This window comes from Mirounga leonina, unplaced genomic scaffold (assembly GCF_011800145.1).
Source record: "Mirounga leonina isolate KUSES-001 unplaced genomic scaffold, KU_Mleo_1.0 Mir_125, whole genome shotgun sequence".
Classification (NCBI taxonomy): domain Eukaryota; kingdom Metazoa; phylum Chordata; class Mammalia; order Carnivora; family Phocidae; genus Mirounga; species Mirounga leonina.
This window is the reverse complement of record NW_023270305.1, coordinates 17,506,355-17,524,482: the sequence shown is the minus strand read 5'-3', so window position 1 is coordinate 17,524,482 and position 18,128 is coordinate 17,506,355. Positions and strand designations below refer to the sequence as shown.

Sequence of the window (18,128 nt, the reverse complement as noted above, 5' to 3'; positions counted from 1 at the left end):
AATATTTAAAACTCACTGCCCACCATTGTTGCTTTCACCCTTCATTTCCTCCTAAGATTTTTGTTCTAACTTCATCCTCATTAGGTAAGTAATTCCTTGCATAATTTCCTCCATCACATGGGTGTTTTTCATTTGCTCTTAAGAATAATATGTCAGTTGGGTTTGGGATTCTTGGATCATATTCCCTTTCCTCAAATATCTGTAAACTATTCCTTTGTCTCATAGCTTCCAATGTTGCAAAAGAAAAATCCAGTGCTAATCTATGCTCTTGGCTTTGTTGGCAACATGTTCTTTCAAACTGCAAGTTTAGGAGAGGTACTCTGTCGCCTTGGTGTTCAGAAATTTCTCTGGAATAGTTCCAGATGTGTGCCTTTTTGAAATTAATCTTGTCTAGAATTCAGTGAGCCCTTTCATTCTGAAGACCTGTCTCCTTTTTCTGCTCAACTAAATTTCCCTTCGTTATTTCTGGGTGTCCTCCTTTATTTTGTTCTCTCTTCCTGAAGTCCAACTATTTGCATACTAGATCTTCTAACAAGTTCCCAAGGGATGTTCATGCTGGTGGTCCAAGGAACTGACTAACGAGTGAGCTAGAAGATGCAAGATTTACTGTCTGTGCTCACCTCAGGCTACAAGTATTGGTAGTAACACGTGGTTAGGAGAAACTGAGACCCAGGCAGAACACTCTCTGCCCCTCTGGATGGTGAGAAAGTTCCACAGTTCTCCAAAAAGAGCTGAGGTGTTGACTTCTGTACATCTGTTCTCATCGCTCTGAGCTTGGGTACTACTCTTCGGAATGAGCCCAGTGCCCAGGGCTCCTTTGCCCAAAACATTTCTGGCTTCCCTCAGACACTTGGGTGCTGACAAAATGGCACCAGCATGCTTCTTAGAGTGTCCAGACATTATTCAGATGCCAGCCCTCCTCACCTAGGGAAGTGAACCAGGAAATGCAGATTGGTGGCCTCATTCTTTTTTTTTTTTTTTAAAGATTTCATTCATTTATTTATTTGAGACAGAGAGAGAGACAGAGAGCATGAGAGGGAGGAGGGTCAGAGGGAGAAGCAGACTCCCTGCCGAGCAGGGAGCCCGATGCGGGACTCGATCCCGGGACTCCAGGATCATGACCTGAGCCGAAGGCAGTCGCTTAACCAACTGAGCCACCCAGCTGCCCTGGTGGCCTCATTCTTGACCTCATTCTGGGAACAATCTTATCTGTGTTCCCTTTGTATAAGGATAGCAAGTTTGGTCAGCATTACTCATGTGGGAATATTGGGGTGATGGTGATTTCTAAATGGAAACCAACCAGAGGAGCTCATTCAAGTCAGGACTCACTCATTCCTGATATTCTACTCTGCATCAGGCACTATCCTAGATGCTGAACAAAGAAGCTATTGAAAAACAATTTCTACTTTCAAAACTGGATCTCACTTTCACAATCTCATCTGACCCCAATCACAGCCCTATGAGGAGGTTCTTATTTTATCACCATTTGACAGATGAGGAAACAGACAGAGAATTCAGTGTCTTACCCAATGTCTGTTGAGTAAAGGGAAAACCAGGGCTCAAGCACAGTTCCAGTGACTGGCCACTGTCTACTACACTTTGCTATCCAGATCAGGCTGTTTTTCCAGTACCCCACTTCTAGTTTTCCTTGGCGTGTCAAACATGTTTCATGATCTCCCTCCTAGTAACACCCCTGTTGGTTCTTAACTGCATCTGTCTACACAATTTACTACATTAGGGACACAAATCCACAGCTGTGCCAGAACCAGCTGCAGGGCACTGAGCTCATTAATGACCATGAAAACCTCTTCTTTGCTTTGTCTCCACTGCCATCTCTGTCTCGGTCTCCATCTCTACTTGGAAAGTGTGTCCTCAGCTGGATGCAACAGCCCAACATCTGGGATATCCAGCTGTGGAAAAGGCCATGTGGATGGCTTCCCGTCACTGCCAAACAGATGAGAGATCACATCCCCCGAGCTTTACTCCGAGCCCCCCTGTCAGAGACTTGCCTTCATCAAGGCTCACACTGAAGCTGGAAGCCCTGCTGCTTATCCAGCACAGGGGAGACCAATGAAGAAACTCCAAAAGGCTGGCTTTGTTATGAATTTTCCTCATTTGGTGATATCCCCGGGTGAACCATTAAGACTTGAACACCGAAGATTAAAGCAGTTTGTTTTAGAGAGGAACATCTGGTTCATTTGTGCTCTTAGCAGTAGCGGTGCCAGCCAGTTTCATTTCTGCTGCTCTGATGGCAGGGCCAGCTTCACATGAGCTGAAGAGGGCCAGAACGAGGCTGTCACTGCTCAGTCCTGAGGAATCCTCATCATTTGGCCTTCAGGCCTTTGCCCGCACTGTCCCTGCCATCTGGGATGCCTTTCCTACCTCCTTGCCACCTGTTTAAATCCTGCCTCCTCCCTCAAGCCTTCAGCTCCCAGTAGGCTCTCCTGTCCCCCATTATAACACTCTGTATCTACCATTCTCTTTGTTATTCTGTGTCTGTTCCCTTTATTGCCATTTTGTGCACAAGGTATACCTGGAAAGTCTCATGTGTGTGTGAAGCTCTTAAAAGACTTGCCAAAGTGAGGCCAGAGATAGTAGCAAAGTCAAACTAAAACCCAAGTCTCTTTCCTCCCAGCCTGTATTTTCTTTGACTCACTTGATCTGTGACTCATCTGTCCCAGTGCAGTTGACATGCCAGGCCCCTGTCCACTGACTGGGCTGGGATTTTGTTCTGGATAGAGTTTGTTGTTATATCAATGAGGTCACGTCATGACAGTGGTTATCATTTGGCATGGGTTGGGGGTCCCTTCTGCCCCGGCTCTACTAAGGCATATATTCATCTGTCTTCCAGTTCTGGCAGTGTGGCCAGTTGGTGGAAGTGGTGGTTGATGATCACCTACCTGTCCTGGATAAGGAGTACCTCTTTGTGCATCCTCACAACAACAACCAAGAGTTTTGGCCCTGCCTGCTGGAGAAAGCTTATGCCAGGTAAGAGTGGCCGGCCCTCTGACCAGGCCTTGCCTGCCCAGCTGCTTGCCCTGATGGATGCCGCACAGCAGCTAGCCCTAGGATTTTCGGCAGCTCTGCATGCAAGTGATGCCCTGGGAGCATCAGAGCCTTTGCCACCTGGTTGGGTATCCCCCATAAACAATCACTGTATGCTGTGTTGGGGCCAAGGGAGGAACCCAGAGATACATAGCAAGGGGTGGGCAGGGCAGGACTGAACAGAAGTATGTACTAATAACACTGTTATTGCAAGGGCTGGGATAAGAGCCCAAATAAAATATAATATCATGGTTGACGGTCAAAGTCTGATGAGAGAACAGAGGGAAAACATTCTTGACTTTCTGACTCACAGAGAGTCAGGCTGAGGCTGTATAGAGGATGGGGCATTGAGTGAGGCCTTGAGGGATGGGTAGAATTTCAGCAAGGGGAAAGGGGATATGTTGGAGAATTATTCCCAACCATGGGAATGATTCAAGCGGAGACCTAGGGACAGGACAGTTCAAAGTGAGATCAGGCAGTTGGGGGCCAAGTATGGCTACTATGAGATTGTATTTGGGGAGGGGGGAGCAGGGCAGGAGTTGCTGGTTATTATATGGTCCAAGCACCGTGATTCAAGGACTACCTTCTAGTGTTAACAAGATTAAGGACTTATAAACACCCCAATTCATATGTTTTATTTAGACTCTTTGAGTTGCATCTATTCAGAAGATGTGTATTGAGCATTTAACCATAGGCCAGGCATTGTGCTTGGCACTGGGATAAAGACTCTGGGACTGGCTTAAGTGGGTGTGAGAAAGAGTATGTGTTATGTGGAAGAGGTCACTGTCACAGAGACCTACACAGGTGCAGACACATCAGAGCTAGAAATCAATGTTGGGAGACAAAGGGACAATCCCTTTTAGGAGAAAATGAGTTAGTGGAGTGTCACCAAATCATCTTCCCTAAAAATCATCATCACCAACCGCATTTTACAGATTGGGAAGCCAAGACTCTAAATAGTCATGTGATAGTAATCACTAGCCTGAATCTGCTGGGGTTTTCAGTTATTTGACCTAGGGACATCATTTAATAAGACTGAAGACCCTGCTGGGTCTGGTCCTTGGCCATGAGGATGCTAACAACCCCACAGACCATCCCAACACTCCAGTCCCTGTCCTTCCGGAGGTCACAATCTGAACAGCCAAGCATTGCAAGAGCTCTCTCTCTCTCTTTTTTTTTTTTTTTTTTTTTTTTTTGCATTCTGTCTGTTGAACCCATTTGTGGAAAACTAAAGCTATTGCTCATTTCCAGTGTCAAGAAGAGCTGTTCATTAGCATTTGAGAAGGAACCCCAGCTAACAGCCAAGGTTGTTGAACCGATCCATATGTTCAGGGAGGTTAATTTGCTTCTAAGCTACTTACCCAAACACTGCCATTTCCTTCCAGTATGGCTTCAGCTCTCACTGTTTCAGGGCTTCGTTTTTTCCTTCTGTGAAAGGGGGAGCGTGCCAGTTCACTTGGAGAATTAGAAACCTTGTGGAATGAAATGATGACTTTGACCCCATTTTGTTAACAGTCGACCTAAAGCAGTCATTCAGCTTAAAAAGAAAATGGGAAACTGGACCCAGAATCTACATTCTACCGCCTAAAGAAATCTAGTGGAGGATAAAATGTTTCAAACTAGTAAGCTGTTAAAGCTTTCCCCTCTATCCAAAGAAGTGGATCATAGAATACAGGAGTAAGTGTAATGGAATTAGAGCTATCAGGGCTGGAGGGGACCTCTGTCAGCCTCGAGTCCTACCTCCTCCTTTGAAAGATGAAGAAACTGATACGAAGAGCACTGAAATGAGTTGCCCTAGGTCACGTGGTGTTCGAGGCCAAGCGGGGATGAGGACCATTCCCCTTGTTGTGGGCTTTTCCATCATCCCTTGATGCTGCCAGTTTTATAGGAAAGAGATTTGTCTTTTTGCTTCTTTGGAACTCAGTGTCGGGCACACAACAACCACAGCACGAATATGGAGAACCCATCCCTCCCCATGGAGATGACCCAACTTCACCCCCAAGAATGTAGACCAGTGAACACATGCATCCCAAACTTTCAAATATCCTTGCAACTGAGAAGTCTGGAAATGAATTGGTTGAGTCGGTCAGATCTACATTGGCAGGTGTTCCCCACCCCCCCCAGAGGTCATAAAATAGGAGATCGTAGGACAAAATCCGTTAGGTTGCATATCATCCTGTACAGAATCTGGGCAGTTAAGAATCCCAGCATTTTAGCATCCTTTCTGATTCTGATTTAGATGTCTGAATTCTTCCCTCTTTCCTAGCATTGCTGGGCAGGTAGACATTTCCCCCAAATGAGGCTGAAGCACAGAGATGAGAACAAGGCACTCTCCGAATTCCTGGGCTCAGGTGACAAGGTGAAGTCACAGGTGTGGTGAACACAGTTCTCTCTATCTTTCCTTCCCTTTCTGTTTCCTGTCAGCAAAGGGGGCTAAGAATAGTTGCCATGTTCCTGAAGCATCAGCAGGATTTGTGAGCTCATGTTTGTGAAGCAGAGAGATAGCTCCTTGTCAAAATAGCCAGCTGCTGCTGAGACAGGCTTTGTGGGCATTGTGGAGAGACAGTGAGAGAGGGGCTGCTGGCCTTCCCCATGCATTGGGTCTCTCTGTGGCAACTGCGGAGTGGTGTGAGTGCAAGACCTCAGACAGGGCCCCTAGACACTGAGGCAGTGGGCCTGAAGTGCCGGGACAGGGCCTGGCTGCTTTTCTGGAGTGGCCCTGGTGCAGCCCCATTTAAAGCCAGGGAGGGCCCCCGAGTGCCTCACCAAGAAGGGGCTGTTGCAGTGTGGGAGGTCATGCCGGTGGGCTCTAGAATGGGTTCCAGAACCATAGTCTTTGTGAAATTCCAGGACTCTCAACAAAGCCCCTCCTAATCTCAGACCAGAGCCAGAATACCTGTGGGAAATCAAGAGTCAGGCGTTCAGACCCAACTGGGCATGACCATTATCAAAGGCAGGCTTTGCCTTTGACTAAGTAAATACCCCAGAGATAAGAGTCTAGTACCAGGCATAACCCCGGGTCAGGGAGAGGGAGAGACAGGAAGATAAGATTTAGAACCAGTTTTATAACAAGTTGAGATCAATCTGTCACGTGGCAGTTTCTGTAGAATGGCCTTCTGTGTATCCTTAGCTTTCTGTTATAAGGGACATTTAAGCCATCCATGGCATTTGTGCCTGGGACGTTGTCCTGCTCTGAGTGGCTGTTTGACCTGTATTTGCTCAAGTGAATTTATGTGAATTCGGGGTGGTGCCCGGGCAGAAAGAGTGGCAGGGGTGGGAATACGGGAGAAAGGACTGAGGGGCCCCACGAGCTTACCCAGTCAACCTCGCTGTTTCCGGGGGCAAAAGACCCAGAAGGGAGGGTTGCAGGTCCCCTAGAGGAGCAGCAGGGAGGAACTGCCGGATCTGCATTACCAGAAAGCAAGCCTTGGTCAGAGCTTCCCTACTGCCACTGGCCTGTGACAGTGGGACAGATGAGAGTGTCCCCCGGCGAGAAGCCTGAGTGACTGGGACAGTGGTGAGGAAGACTCCCACTGAGGAGCTTTGACACCAGGAGGCAGGGTTTTCTCTCCGCCGGGCCTCAGCTTCATGTCCTTTGTTGGTTTGCCCTGTCTGCATTTTAGGGTTCCCTGGGAGGCTTTCCAGTTCACCCCACTGACAGGAAATCAAGTTCTCAAAACAAATCTGCCCCTGTCTGGCCCTGCTTCAGTGGTCAACGTAGCCTGTCTCCCAGGAGCACTGTCCTAGGCCCCGGTCCCACCATGCGCTTCCCCTCTGGGGATCCTTCCTCCCTGGAATGCCTGTCCCACTGGCCTTACCTGGATAAACTCAGCTCAGAGGTGCCCCTCCCTCAGGCCCCCCTGGGCCCTCCTAGCAAATAGACCCCCAAGGGCTGCAAAGAAACTAGACGAGTCATTCTAAGGAGAGTGTCCCGGTGGCAGAGTGCGGTTGGGAAGGAGTGACAACTGCGGAGGTTGAAGCAGGGCGAGTGTGGTTTTGCCGTGCGCAGCAGTGACAGCCGCGAGCACGGCCATGGCTAGCCACACGTCACAGCAGCCCGTGGAGGCGGGGACTGTCCCATGCCACTTCCCCAGCCGACAAAGGGGGCCGTAGGAAATCTCAGCCTCCTGCCCACAATTGAGAGCTCACGAGAGGGGAAACGGGGCGTCGAACCAGAGTGGTTTGGCTCTTGAATCTGGAATCTTTCGGCCTCCCTAGTGAGTGCCTGGGGCTGCTCAGGTTTGGAGGAGAACAGGGAGGAGGGGAAATGGGGCAGAAACCCCACGCAAGAGTGCAAAGAGGTGCTTTAGAGGACACGTATGAGGGTTCCACGTGGCTTGCTTGGAGGATGTGTTATGTAATCGTCCTCACCTGTTACCTTCGGTACAGTCGATTGGCCTCCCTGATGATCCTGGGATGAGGGGGTTAGTTCTGAGAGCGGGGATTCTGGACCACACTTAGCACTGCAAGAGAAGAGAGGCTGCTTTTGGCCGAAGTAGTCACTGGGGTTGTTGGCTGAGCTCCTGGAGGGCAGGTCTTGCCCATCTTTGAGCACTCCGTGCCTAGCACAGTACCCCTCACACAACAAGGACTGACCACTATTGTTAAACTGAATAGGAAACAGTGGATATTCATCATCATTATGTCCAATGTCTATTAAGGCCTTGCCATGTGCCAGGTTAAGCAACTTGTTCAGGTCAAGCAGCTAAATATGTGGAGAGGTTGGGATTCGATCCCTGGCCTGAGGCTCCAGCACGTGCACTCTAACCCCTGCACAGTATTGCTGCTTGTGGGGCTTCCCAGCCCCGGGAGACCAGGGTAAGGATGGTGGCACTTCACCGGAACCTTCGTCCAGGTGAATAGGAGGCAGGTAGACATAGCCCAGGGCCAGATTGGGCAGTCCTTCACTGCGCAACATGCCGAGGTCAGGTGTGCAACCTCCCTTCCCAGAGCGTCTCACCGAAGTCCCCACAGGGGTTGATGTGACTTTTCCCCGTTCCAGGTTTCATGGATCCTATGCCAACCTGCACTACGGCTTCCTTCCTGCTGCCCTGGTGGACCTCACGGGAGGGGCGGTCACCAGCATTGACCTGCACTTTCCTTCTGACCTGGTGGTGATGGTGAAGACAGCAGCCAAGGCAGGCTCCCTGATGGCCTGTGCCACCCTGGCTGAGGTGAATAGACTCTACTCCTCGCCCAGGAGTATCTAGCGACCAGCCCGTTCAGCTAGTAAGGGGCATGGCCAAGCTGGCGCCGTGCCTCATGTCATCCTCACAGCAGTCCTCCCTCTGAGATAGGGGCTGCAGAATTCACTTGCAGAAGAGGAAATGGGCTCAGAGAGGCTAAGGAAAATGCTCAGCATCACACCAGCAGTAAGTGGCTGAGTCGGGTTCAAATGCCTGCTGCCTGACTCTGAAGCCTTTGCCTAGCACTCCCATGGGACCAGGCGCAGTGGGGTCCAGAGGGACTGGGCAGCCCTTTGATTCTCCCTGGCTCCAAAGGCAGCATCCCAAGGTCAATGTGTCCCATTTTGAGAAGACCCTCTAAATTATTTTGGAGTCTGAGACAGCCAGCTCCCTATCCATGAGGGTATTTCCTGCACCCTGTAAACATGTTGGGCTTTGAGTCACATACCCCTAATCTGAAATGCCACCCAAAAACTAATATGCACTTTAAACCCCAGTTGCTCACAGCACGGGGGTGGTGGGGTATTCCCGACTCCTACAAGACGCCCAGCCGATTGCAGGAGGAAACAGTCCAGGTTGGCCTCAGGACTTAGTGGGGTTCTGTCAGTAATGGGGTAGTCTCTGGGGCCTCAACCACCTGGCAGTCTTCAAACTCTGTCCCTCTAGAAAAGAGTTCCAAGAACAGTGTGAGTCCGTGGGATGCCTCTCATCCTGCCACAGCTTAGCTGCTGAGTGAACTGTGCTTTTCTGCTTCTCTGAGGAACCTGTGAATGTGTAATGCTTGGTCTGCTTTCCTCCTCTGAAGCCGACAGGTGAGGCCAGGAGAATGGAGAACGGCCTGGTCAGTCAGCATGCCTACACCGTGACTGGGGCCGAGCGGGTAAGGCTCCCGTGGGTTGTGCCGGGCTTTCTTGCTCCTTGAAACGGGAGTCAGCATCACGTGCCTTCGGCAAGCCCCACCCAGCCTCATTCCTTCTATTCATCCAGAAATTCTGGTGCCCAGCAGCTTCATCCCCCAGGGACCCACCAGAGCTCTTGCTCTGCTTGCGCTGATCTCAGGCTGAGTGTCCAGCTAGACTGTGGGATGAGCCCAAAAAGAAAGAAGAAAGAACCACCGAATCCACTGGGGCAAGCCCTGAAGGGTTTTGTTGGTTAGGTACCAACTAAACTACCACCACAGATGCACTCCGAAAGACAGCGGCTCAAGTAAGACCAAGTTCATCTCTCTCTCAGGTAAGCAGGTAAACCAAGGGACACTTATACGTTCATATGGAAGGCACCCATCAGAAAACACACAGCATTTCCTCTCATTAGTCCGAACTTAATCATGTGGCACACCAAGGCCCAAGGGCGTCTGGGAAACATCCTGTGTAGCTGGGCCTCCCTGTGCCCAGCTCGACTTTATTCCCATGGAGGAGAGGAGGGCAGTTATTGGAGGACAGTGTTTCCCTTGATGCAGGAACGGACTTGGGGTGGACAAAATTGTGTGCATTATCATTTGGTCTGGAACACACGACTGAAGTCCAGCCCCCTCCATTCCTAAGTGAGAAGCTGAGGCCTGAGAGGGGGAGGTCGGGGTTAACACAGCTACTTGACACCAGCTGTGTGGTAACCATGCCCCCTGGCCTCGTGACGATTTCCCACATTCCCCACACACGCCCCCCCATCTCTATATTTCCCACAGCTCTTGAGGTCTAGTCATGTCCTCCAGGCCCTGAGAGACAATGTCCCAAGCCCCAGGGTACACTTCCCACAGGTGTTTATGAGCTAGAATGCAGAGCGTCGGGTGCAGTTTCTGGCACGGGCTCTCATCTTTGCCTTCCTTCTCTCTGAGTCAGTCTGTCTCCTGTCCAGTGACCTCAGGCCACGTGCTCTGTTGTTTTGTGTTCTGGAGAGTTTTCCATAAAATAGAGACAATATCTTCTGCCTCCTGCTTTTCTCCTTAAGGAAAGGCGTAACAAAATGCTTCCTCTGCACAGTACCTGGGAGACAGTAGGCACCTAATAAATGCTCGTGGGATTAACGGATGAGTGCGCTCGCGTGAGTGAATAAACGCATCCATCGTTGGCCTGTGAAGATGACATCACTGAACCCCCGCCTCCATCACAGAACGGATGTGAGGAGCTCAGAATACCTTTCCCCCAAGCAAGGAAGGAATCACCCTGATTAACCCTGGCCAGGAGAGATCGCAGTCACAGTGGCCCCAGACTCTCTTCTCTGAATTCTCCCAAGCCCGTCTCTGAATTCTCAGTGGGGGCAGCCAGTGCCATTGTCCTACCAGGCCACATAGGGACACGCTGCTTCCCACTACTCCCCGTCCCAGACATGGAAAGTCTAGGCTAGGGATAACAAATTGGTTTCCTTGGGCGCCAACCTTGATCCATTGGCAATGCTGCTTGGATGACTGTGTTGACAAGACTCTGGTACTGCTTCCAGATTTGGGGAAAGAGCCGTGATCGATGAGTGATCTGTGCTGGACGTGGAAGGAGCCAGGGCACCTGCATGACGTCTCCGCCATCCCTGGGAAAGGCCCTTTATACATTGAGACAGCCTTTGGGGTTTTTTTGTTTTTGTTTTTTTTAATTTTTTAAATTTTTATTGTTATGCTAGTCACCATACATTACATCATTCGTTTTAGATGTAGTGTTCCATGATTCATTGTTTGCATGTAACACCCAGTGCTCCATGCAGAACGTGCCCTCCTCAATACCCATCACCAGGCTAACCCATCCCCCCACCCCCCTCCCCTCTAGAACCCTCAGTTTGTTTCTCAGAGTCCATCATCATGGTTCGTCTCCCCCTCCGATTCCCCCCCCTTCATTCTTCCCCTCCTGCTATCTTCTTTTTTTTTTTTTTTTTAACATATATTGTATTATTTGTTTCAGAGGTACAGATCTGTGATTCAACAGTCTTGCACAGTTCTTTGGTTTTAATCTGCTGTGAGCCATGAAACCGCTTCTCCTAGGACTAATTATTAACAGCCTGCGGGACTAGCATTTAAGAGATGCATTTGAGGAAATATTATCCTAGACTAGATAACCTGGATCGCCTCTTGCCCAGGGGTACCCTTTCTCAGCTGACCAGGACCAAGGGTACAATGAGTAGCCAGGAGGGTGAAGCAAGCAAGTGCGCGTTCATAGAGGTAGTTGTGACCTTGGCCTTGAGTGTGACCCCTGAGCCTCTCTGCCATGGCCCAGGAACTTGACTTGGCTAAAGATTTCTCCTCCAAAAAGAGGAGGTCACAACTGACCACAAGTGCTAAGATTAAACCAGCCCGTAAATGCAGTGTGTTTCTTAATCTGCTCATCCTCCTCTGGGCGGGACACAGACAGGAAGATAAATGAAATTGGCATTTTTTATGATGCACCTGGCTCGGTTGGAGACTCCCTTGGGCAAGGGGGTGAGTGTTTATCTGCATGCCTCATTTAGCCCTGCTTTCAGCTCCTTCACTCGCTGGCTGTTCTTCTCCCTTGTGCCCATCTGAGCCCCAACTATGGTAGGCACTGAGGGTGGCTCATTAAGCTTTTTGGGCCACCGGGCAACCATTTCTCACATCCCTCCTCCATGGGCTCCATCAGGCACTGACGGTTAATAAATACACTGTGTGCAAGACCTGGAGTGCCCAGGGGTGGGGCAGGGAGGGGTGGGGAACCTGGGTCTGTGTCAGGAGCCCCCCCATCCCATGTAGCATTAAAAGCCAAAGCACCTTCCCCTACAGTACCAGCCAGATAGAAGTGGATGGACAAGAACCTTATCCAAGCCAAAAGAACCCTATCCAAGCCGCGTTCTTTGGCTCTTGTCTGACTGCGTTGCTCCTGCATGAAGTTGCCTTGGCCAGGTGGCCCAGGGGTGAGATGCAAGGTCAGGATTATGGCCATACCCGAGAGTGGTCTGGGCCCTGGAGCAGCTGTATCCTTTATCTGCTCTCATTTCCAAATTAAGAGCCTGGCTTTCAGAGACTGGCAGTAGCTAGGATGAGAATTCTTCTTCTGCCACTTACGCTGTGGCCTTGGGAAAGTTGCTTCACCTCTCTGGTGTTCACTTTCCTCCTGTGTAAGACAAGGGCTGTATAAACATCCATGGGCAGTTTGAAGGACGGAATGCACTCCCCTGGCACCAGTCTCCGAGCCCCACCTCCACACGCGGGGTTCTTTTCCATGTGATGATACTGCACTCGAGGCTGTCTCCGTTGCCTCTGGTCTGGAACCACAGAGCAAGTGGGCCCCTTCCCTCACCCCTGCAAGGCCGCAGCCTCCACAGACGACCTCAGCACTCATCAGTGTCCAGCTAAATGCAACCACGCTTTAATTCCTCTCACCAGGCTGAGGGCTCCTGGATCTGGGAACGTGGGTTCAAAGGGTTGAGTTTGTTTTGTTATAACTTATCAATGGTCCTGGCCTCTGGCTTCCGTGGTCTGAAGGAGCCAGCCTCCATATCTGGGAACTAGGGAAGGAAGAAAAGTTCCGGCCATCAAGGTACCTGCTTTGCCAACAGAGGTGTGGGTAGAGGAGGGCTAACCTGGGCTGTCTTGCCCCCCAGGCTGTCCCACTCTTGCTCAAATCAGCCTCCTCCACATCCTCGCTCAGGGCCACGCTGTGGAGACCCCGGCACAGGTCCCAGTGGGCCGTGGGCAGGAAAGCAGCTACATCTGTGGAATAGGAATACAGGTGGGGACAGAGCTTGCGGGAGGTTGGGGACCCATCAAGATCTCCCCTCTGCAGCCCACAACAACGTCGCATGCTATTTATCTGCCATTATATCTCAGCTCGCCCACATTCCAAGAGGTGCTCGTCCGACATGATGAAGCTGTGTCTACCCTTTGAGGTGCTGAGCAGAAAGAGGGGCCGTTTTCTCCTCTCTCATTCCAACTCCATGCAGGCAGCAGAGACACATTGATTTTTTTCCTTTCATTTTTTTTTTCTGGCTGCAGCCAAATGAGGTCAGAAGTTAAATTAGTCCTCGGAGGTAAAAAGCAGCTGCATTCATATCCCCTCTTTCTGCTGACTTTTGCAGGAGAGCACTGACAGTTTCTTTTTCTGTTTTTTTGCAGATTCAGTACGGGAGGACTTGGGAAGACCTTATCCGCCTGTGGAACCCCTGGGGCAACACCGAATGGAGAGGACGCTGGAGTGATGGGTATAGCTTCTGAAAACCTCTCTCCAGCCTTCATGAAGGCCTGGTGTGCAGAGAGCCCCAGCCACAGGAGGACGGCATCTGTCTCACCTGCTGTGGATCTTACTGTCCAGTTCACACCTATGTGTGGCTGTCCGTCCGCCTCCCATTCCCATGATGCCATTCACCAGGCCTCTATTAGACCCCTACTGTGTGCTCTCTCCACTAAGTATACTGTGTTGGGGTGCTGTGGGGTGTGTACAGATGACAAGATCCAGTGTCTAGCCCCCGGAAGGCTACAGTTTAGCACTGTGAACCCACATACCCAGAATTAGTTGTTGTTTTTTAAAGGGTTGGGGAAGGAGTGGGACAAATATTAAGTTTTACTTGGCAGAGAGAGATGGAGAGAAGGAGCCTCATCCCATAAGGGACCCCATGGGATTTTGATCCTAATGACCCCATCAGGAAAAGATTTCATTTAGGGGGGAGTTGGGGAACTGAGGCAAAGATCTGGCCACCTGGGTTGTCCATCCTCCCTACTGATCTGGACTCTGATGTATAACTGGTGTCTGTACTTGCACCTTGCTTATAGAAGGAGTGAATGGAGCTGAGTGAGTGTCGGAGGCCCCTTGGCCATATCCCACACAGCTGCTCTCTGCCCCAGCTGGTCAGTGGGGACGCAGCTCTGTGGTCGGTGGCTCCCTGGGGCTGGGCCAGCATTTCCCAGCTGCCAAGAAGACTAATCCCTGGTCCCCATCCCTTGCTGACTAAGAATGAGATGACTGTCCCTAGAGGGCCAACTGGGGACAGCTTACCTGCTCCTCAGGCAGCCAGCAGGTCAGGTGGAGGCGATGGTGGGAAAGAGTATAAGACTTGAAATGCAAAAGCATTCAGACAAACAGGTGAACAGCACCCAACAGCAGTGAAAATCAATACAGTGAGAAGTGAGTTCTGGAAGGCAAATGCAGAGGTGGCCAGTGACCCTGCCCTACTTCCGGGCTGCCCAGAACCTGGCCTGACACCACAGGCTAGGCTGTGGCAGGGCCCACTCTGATCCCCTTTGAGCCCCTACAGCTGGCGTGTGCCTGCTCAAAGTGGGCACTTGGCAAATGGAAGATGAACGTGCACTGGAGCTGGGGATAGAGAAGGGGGAGCAGGCGGAAGGGGGGGTAGCAAGCAGCATGAATTCATAGAATGATCCCGGTGGGACCTCAGATGCCCCCTGGAACACAGAGCAGCTGAATCCCTCCACACAAGGGGAATGAAAATGCAGGACCATGAACCATGGACAGTGTTGTGTTTCCACTCACTCTTCCCCCTTCTTTTATCTTGCCTCTCTTCCTTCTTCCTTCCCAGGGGTATCCTTTGCCTCTTCTGATGTAAATCTTAGCAACTTCCGGCCTTCTCCAGTTCTCTTTCTCAGTCATTACCCCAAGCTGCCAATATGGCCCAGGGGGCGAGGTGGTTAGCAGAATCCCTGACTCGGGGTTGGCTGCTGGGGTTGGAGTGCAGGAAGGGCAAATGTCAATGACGCATCTGCCTGGGGTAGGAGAAGAGGCAACAGATTCCACCTCGTCTCCTGTGCTAAATATCACACGACTGGTGAAGGCAGCCGGGGCACCAGACATTAGGAAAGAGAAGCTTCCCATGGGCTGGCATGTTTAGGGCAAGCTTCACGGATAGAGTTGAACTTGAGTTCAAGCGGGAAAAAAAAGTATGATTCAGCTGGGAAGAGATCACCAGGTAGGCGGGGACGTGTAGACCACTGTGCTGAGCCAGGAATGCTAACTGTGTTCAGGGCCAACAGAGGAACCCGGGAGAGAAGTGCTGGGAGCCGGGGCCAGAGAGACTAATGCCAGCTTAAGAATCTGGGTTTAAACCCTACGGGCAAGGGATTTTCGAATGCCCTTCAGCAGGGCGAGACACGTGCCAAGCAGTGCTGACTCTGAGGGCCACGCACCTGGCTGTACTTAGGTTCACCACGTCCCCCCAGAAGCGGGGCTGGAAGAAAGTGACAAGGCCACATGATCACCATCTCCATGCAGGTGGTCGATGCCCTCCCTGCTCTCTAAAGAGTGGAGATGGATGGAGAGAGCCGGATGGCCTAATCTTGGCCATAATTGAAATTTCAGACGCACACACTTAAAGGCAAACTTGCATGAATCGATAGCATATTGATTTACACTACATTTATCTTCCCTTACACACTGCAGAAAATGTAATTATCCCTTAATTATAAAATTGCCATTTTACAATAACACATCTGACTGGCCCAGCCTGCAGCCCGTAGCCTGGCTGGTGGTCCCTGCCTTGCTCTCCCTCGATGCAAGATGCAAGGCACTCCTAGAGAGAGATCCATGACACTTTTGTGCCTCTGGGGTCTGTTGCTTATGAGCATGTCTCTGCTATGAGGAGCGGGCTAAAGAAGGGACAGCTGCTCCCTTCTGCCTATGAGGGCCTCTTCCTCCACCACAGACCCGAGGACTAGCTTCTGGAATACATTATCCCAGGGAACTGGACAACTTTATTAATTAAGCAAGCAGAAAACTATTATAGGCCCATGTGCCAAGGCAGTGGGTTAACCCCGTGATGATCTAACAGTGAGAGCCTCACTGAGCTCGTGGAGCTAGGAGTCCAGTGAGGGACGGCAAGAAATAAAGAAGCACTAGAAACACGGGGTACTAAGTGCTGAGACAGGAGTGGTAAGGGGCACCATGGGGGTTCCAAGGAGGGGCACTGACTCTTGAGGTGGAGTGGGGATACCACAGGGGGACAAGCAAGGTTTCCAACAGAGGTGGCTTTTAGGAGGAAAGATGAGTGACATCCTCAGGTTACAGGACTGAAATGAAGAAGACTATCCCAGGCAGAGGGAGCCTCATGGCGAAGGCCAAGGCAGGGTCAGGACAGGTATTTCCAAGGAGATGAAGACATTCATGTTCTGAGTGTAGAATTCAAGGATGGGGTGTGTGGGGAAGTAGGGAGCTGCTCAGGTAAAGCTGGAGAGGTAGGCAGAAGCTAAGGTTCTGTTTTGGGGGCTTGAACTTCATCCTGAGAGGAAAAGGGAACCCCTGATGTGTTTTCAGCAGGGAGATGTCAGAATCTGACTTCTGTTCCAGAAAGATCATTTTGATGGCAGTGTGGAGAGTGGATAGGGAAGTGGGCCAGACTGTGTGGTGGGAGACTAGTGGGAAGTCCAAGAAGGGGATGAGGATTCATGAACCAGGAGAGCAGCAGGAGGGATGGAAGTTAGTGGATGGCTTTGAGAGGGGTTTCAGAGGTGGACTCATAGATCATCACAATCTGGCGGTTGCTTGCCTATAAGGGATATAAGGGAGTGGCTTCTCGCAGTCCCACTCAGGCACTGGGAGAAGGCAGAGGTGCAGAGTGGGATAGGTTGGTTTCCAGGTCACCAGGGGCTCTGGTGGAGACATGGCTTGGCCTGTAGCATGTATCCATTTCAGGGAAGAGGATCTGGCTGGAGACCATTTCGGAAGCCACCAGCGTACAGAGAATGAGGAATTCTGTCACTACGTAGAATGACACCCTCCACGTGTACCCCCAGAACTAATGGAGGACAGGCCTCCTGCTGGGGCACATTTTGCTGAGACACAGTGCTTTGGAAGATCTCACCCTGTGGTCTGTCTCCATGCTCAGGCCTCTGGAATGGCAGAAAACCCACGGCCAACGAAAGGCAAACTGCTGTATGAGAATAAGGAAGACGGTGAGTTTTGGTATTTTTCTTTTAAAATTACATTGTAAAATTTTACCTATTGGCCACACCCTCAATCCCTACCCCTTTCCCTAAACTTTTGTGAGACTAGAGATTAGCTTTGCAGAGACCTATGTAGAGGAGACTTATTTTTTTTTTCCCACCAAGACACAAAAGCTTTGGATGGGAAATTATCTGTGTGCTTTCTTTTTGTGTGAAAGGTATTTCAGTTCTGACATATTGGAACTTCTAGGAAATGTTAATGGTAAAAGGGAATATTGGCCCCAAAGCTTTGAAATCAATAGTTTCCTGAAAGCCAGGATGCCTGATTATCACATCTGTGTCTTCCACACCATCTTGTTAGGACCCACAGTGTCCCCCTGGAGCTCCACAGTCTTCCAAAAGAGCAATTCAGTATTAATCTCCCTGCCCTGACTCTAGAGCTCTGGGTGAGACATCAGTGTCCTTGCTCGGCAGCTATGTAGGACTAGGTGTTTTAAAAACACATTCTCAGCCATGTGCTCACTTCTTAAAGGATAATAAGGACATTTTCCTGAGAGGTTGTATGGTTTACTTAGTAACATATTTAAATGAATTTAGCGTGTGTGAAAAGGAGGTTGGGTCTAAGGAATCAAGAAGCAGAGAGACAAATGTAAAGTAGAAAGGAAAAGTATTTCCAATGTCTCCACTTTAATCAAAGCACAAGGTGGGATTTTATTTTTTTCTTATTTTCTGCCCTTTTTTAAAATTTAAATTCAATTAGCCAATGAAGTACATCATTAGTTTCAGATGTAGAGCCCAACAATTTATCAGTTGCATATAATGTAATGAGCACTGGGTGTTATACAAGGTGGGATTTTAGATGTTGAAGCCATTTTATTATGATAAGGATCTCAACAATGAATTTGGCGAAGGATCCGAGGGAACAGCAGTTTTCCTAGCACCATGTAGGACCCAGAGCAGAGAGAGATGACAGCCATCCTTCATGGTCATGAGAGGGACATGCAGAACCCAGAGTTTTATTCAGTCCTGTCTTCCCGACCGTAGGAGGGAGAAGTATACTTGACAGTGAGTGA

At 50.1% G+C, this 18,128-nt stretch overlaps 1 protein-coding gene across 1 annotated transcript in view; it reads left to right on the top strand.

Annotated features, from left to right (window-relative positions):
• Positions 1-18,128, top strand: part of CAPN13 (calpain 13) — a 53,049-nt gene that overhangs the window by 14,286 nt on the left and 20,635 nt on the right. Inside the window, 6 exon segments of the mRNA XM_035000533.1 lie at positions 2,829-2,988; positions 8,048-8,219; positions 9,037-9,111; positions 13,282-13,367; positions 16,998-17,040; positions 17,043-17,074. Of these exon segments, the coding sequence (XP_034856424.1) occupies positions 2,829-2,988; positions 8,048-8,219; positions 9,037-9,111; positions 13,282-13,367; positions 16,998-17,040; positions 17,043-17,074 (568 nt within the window).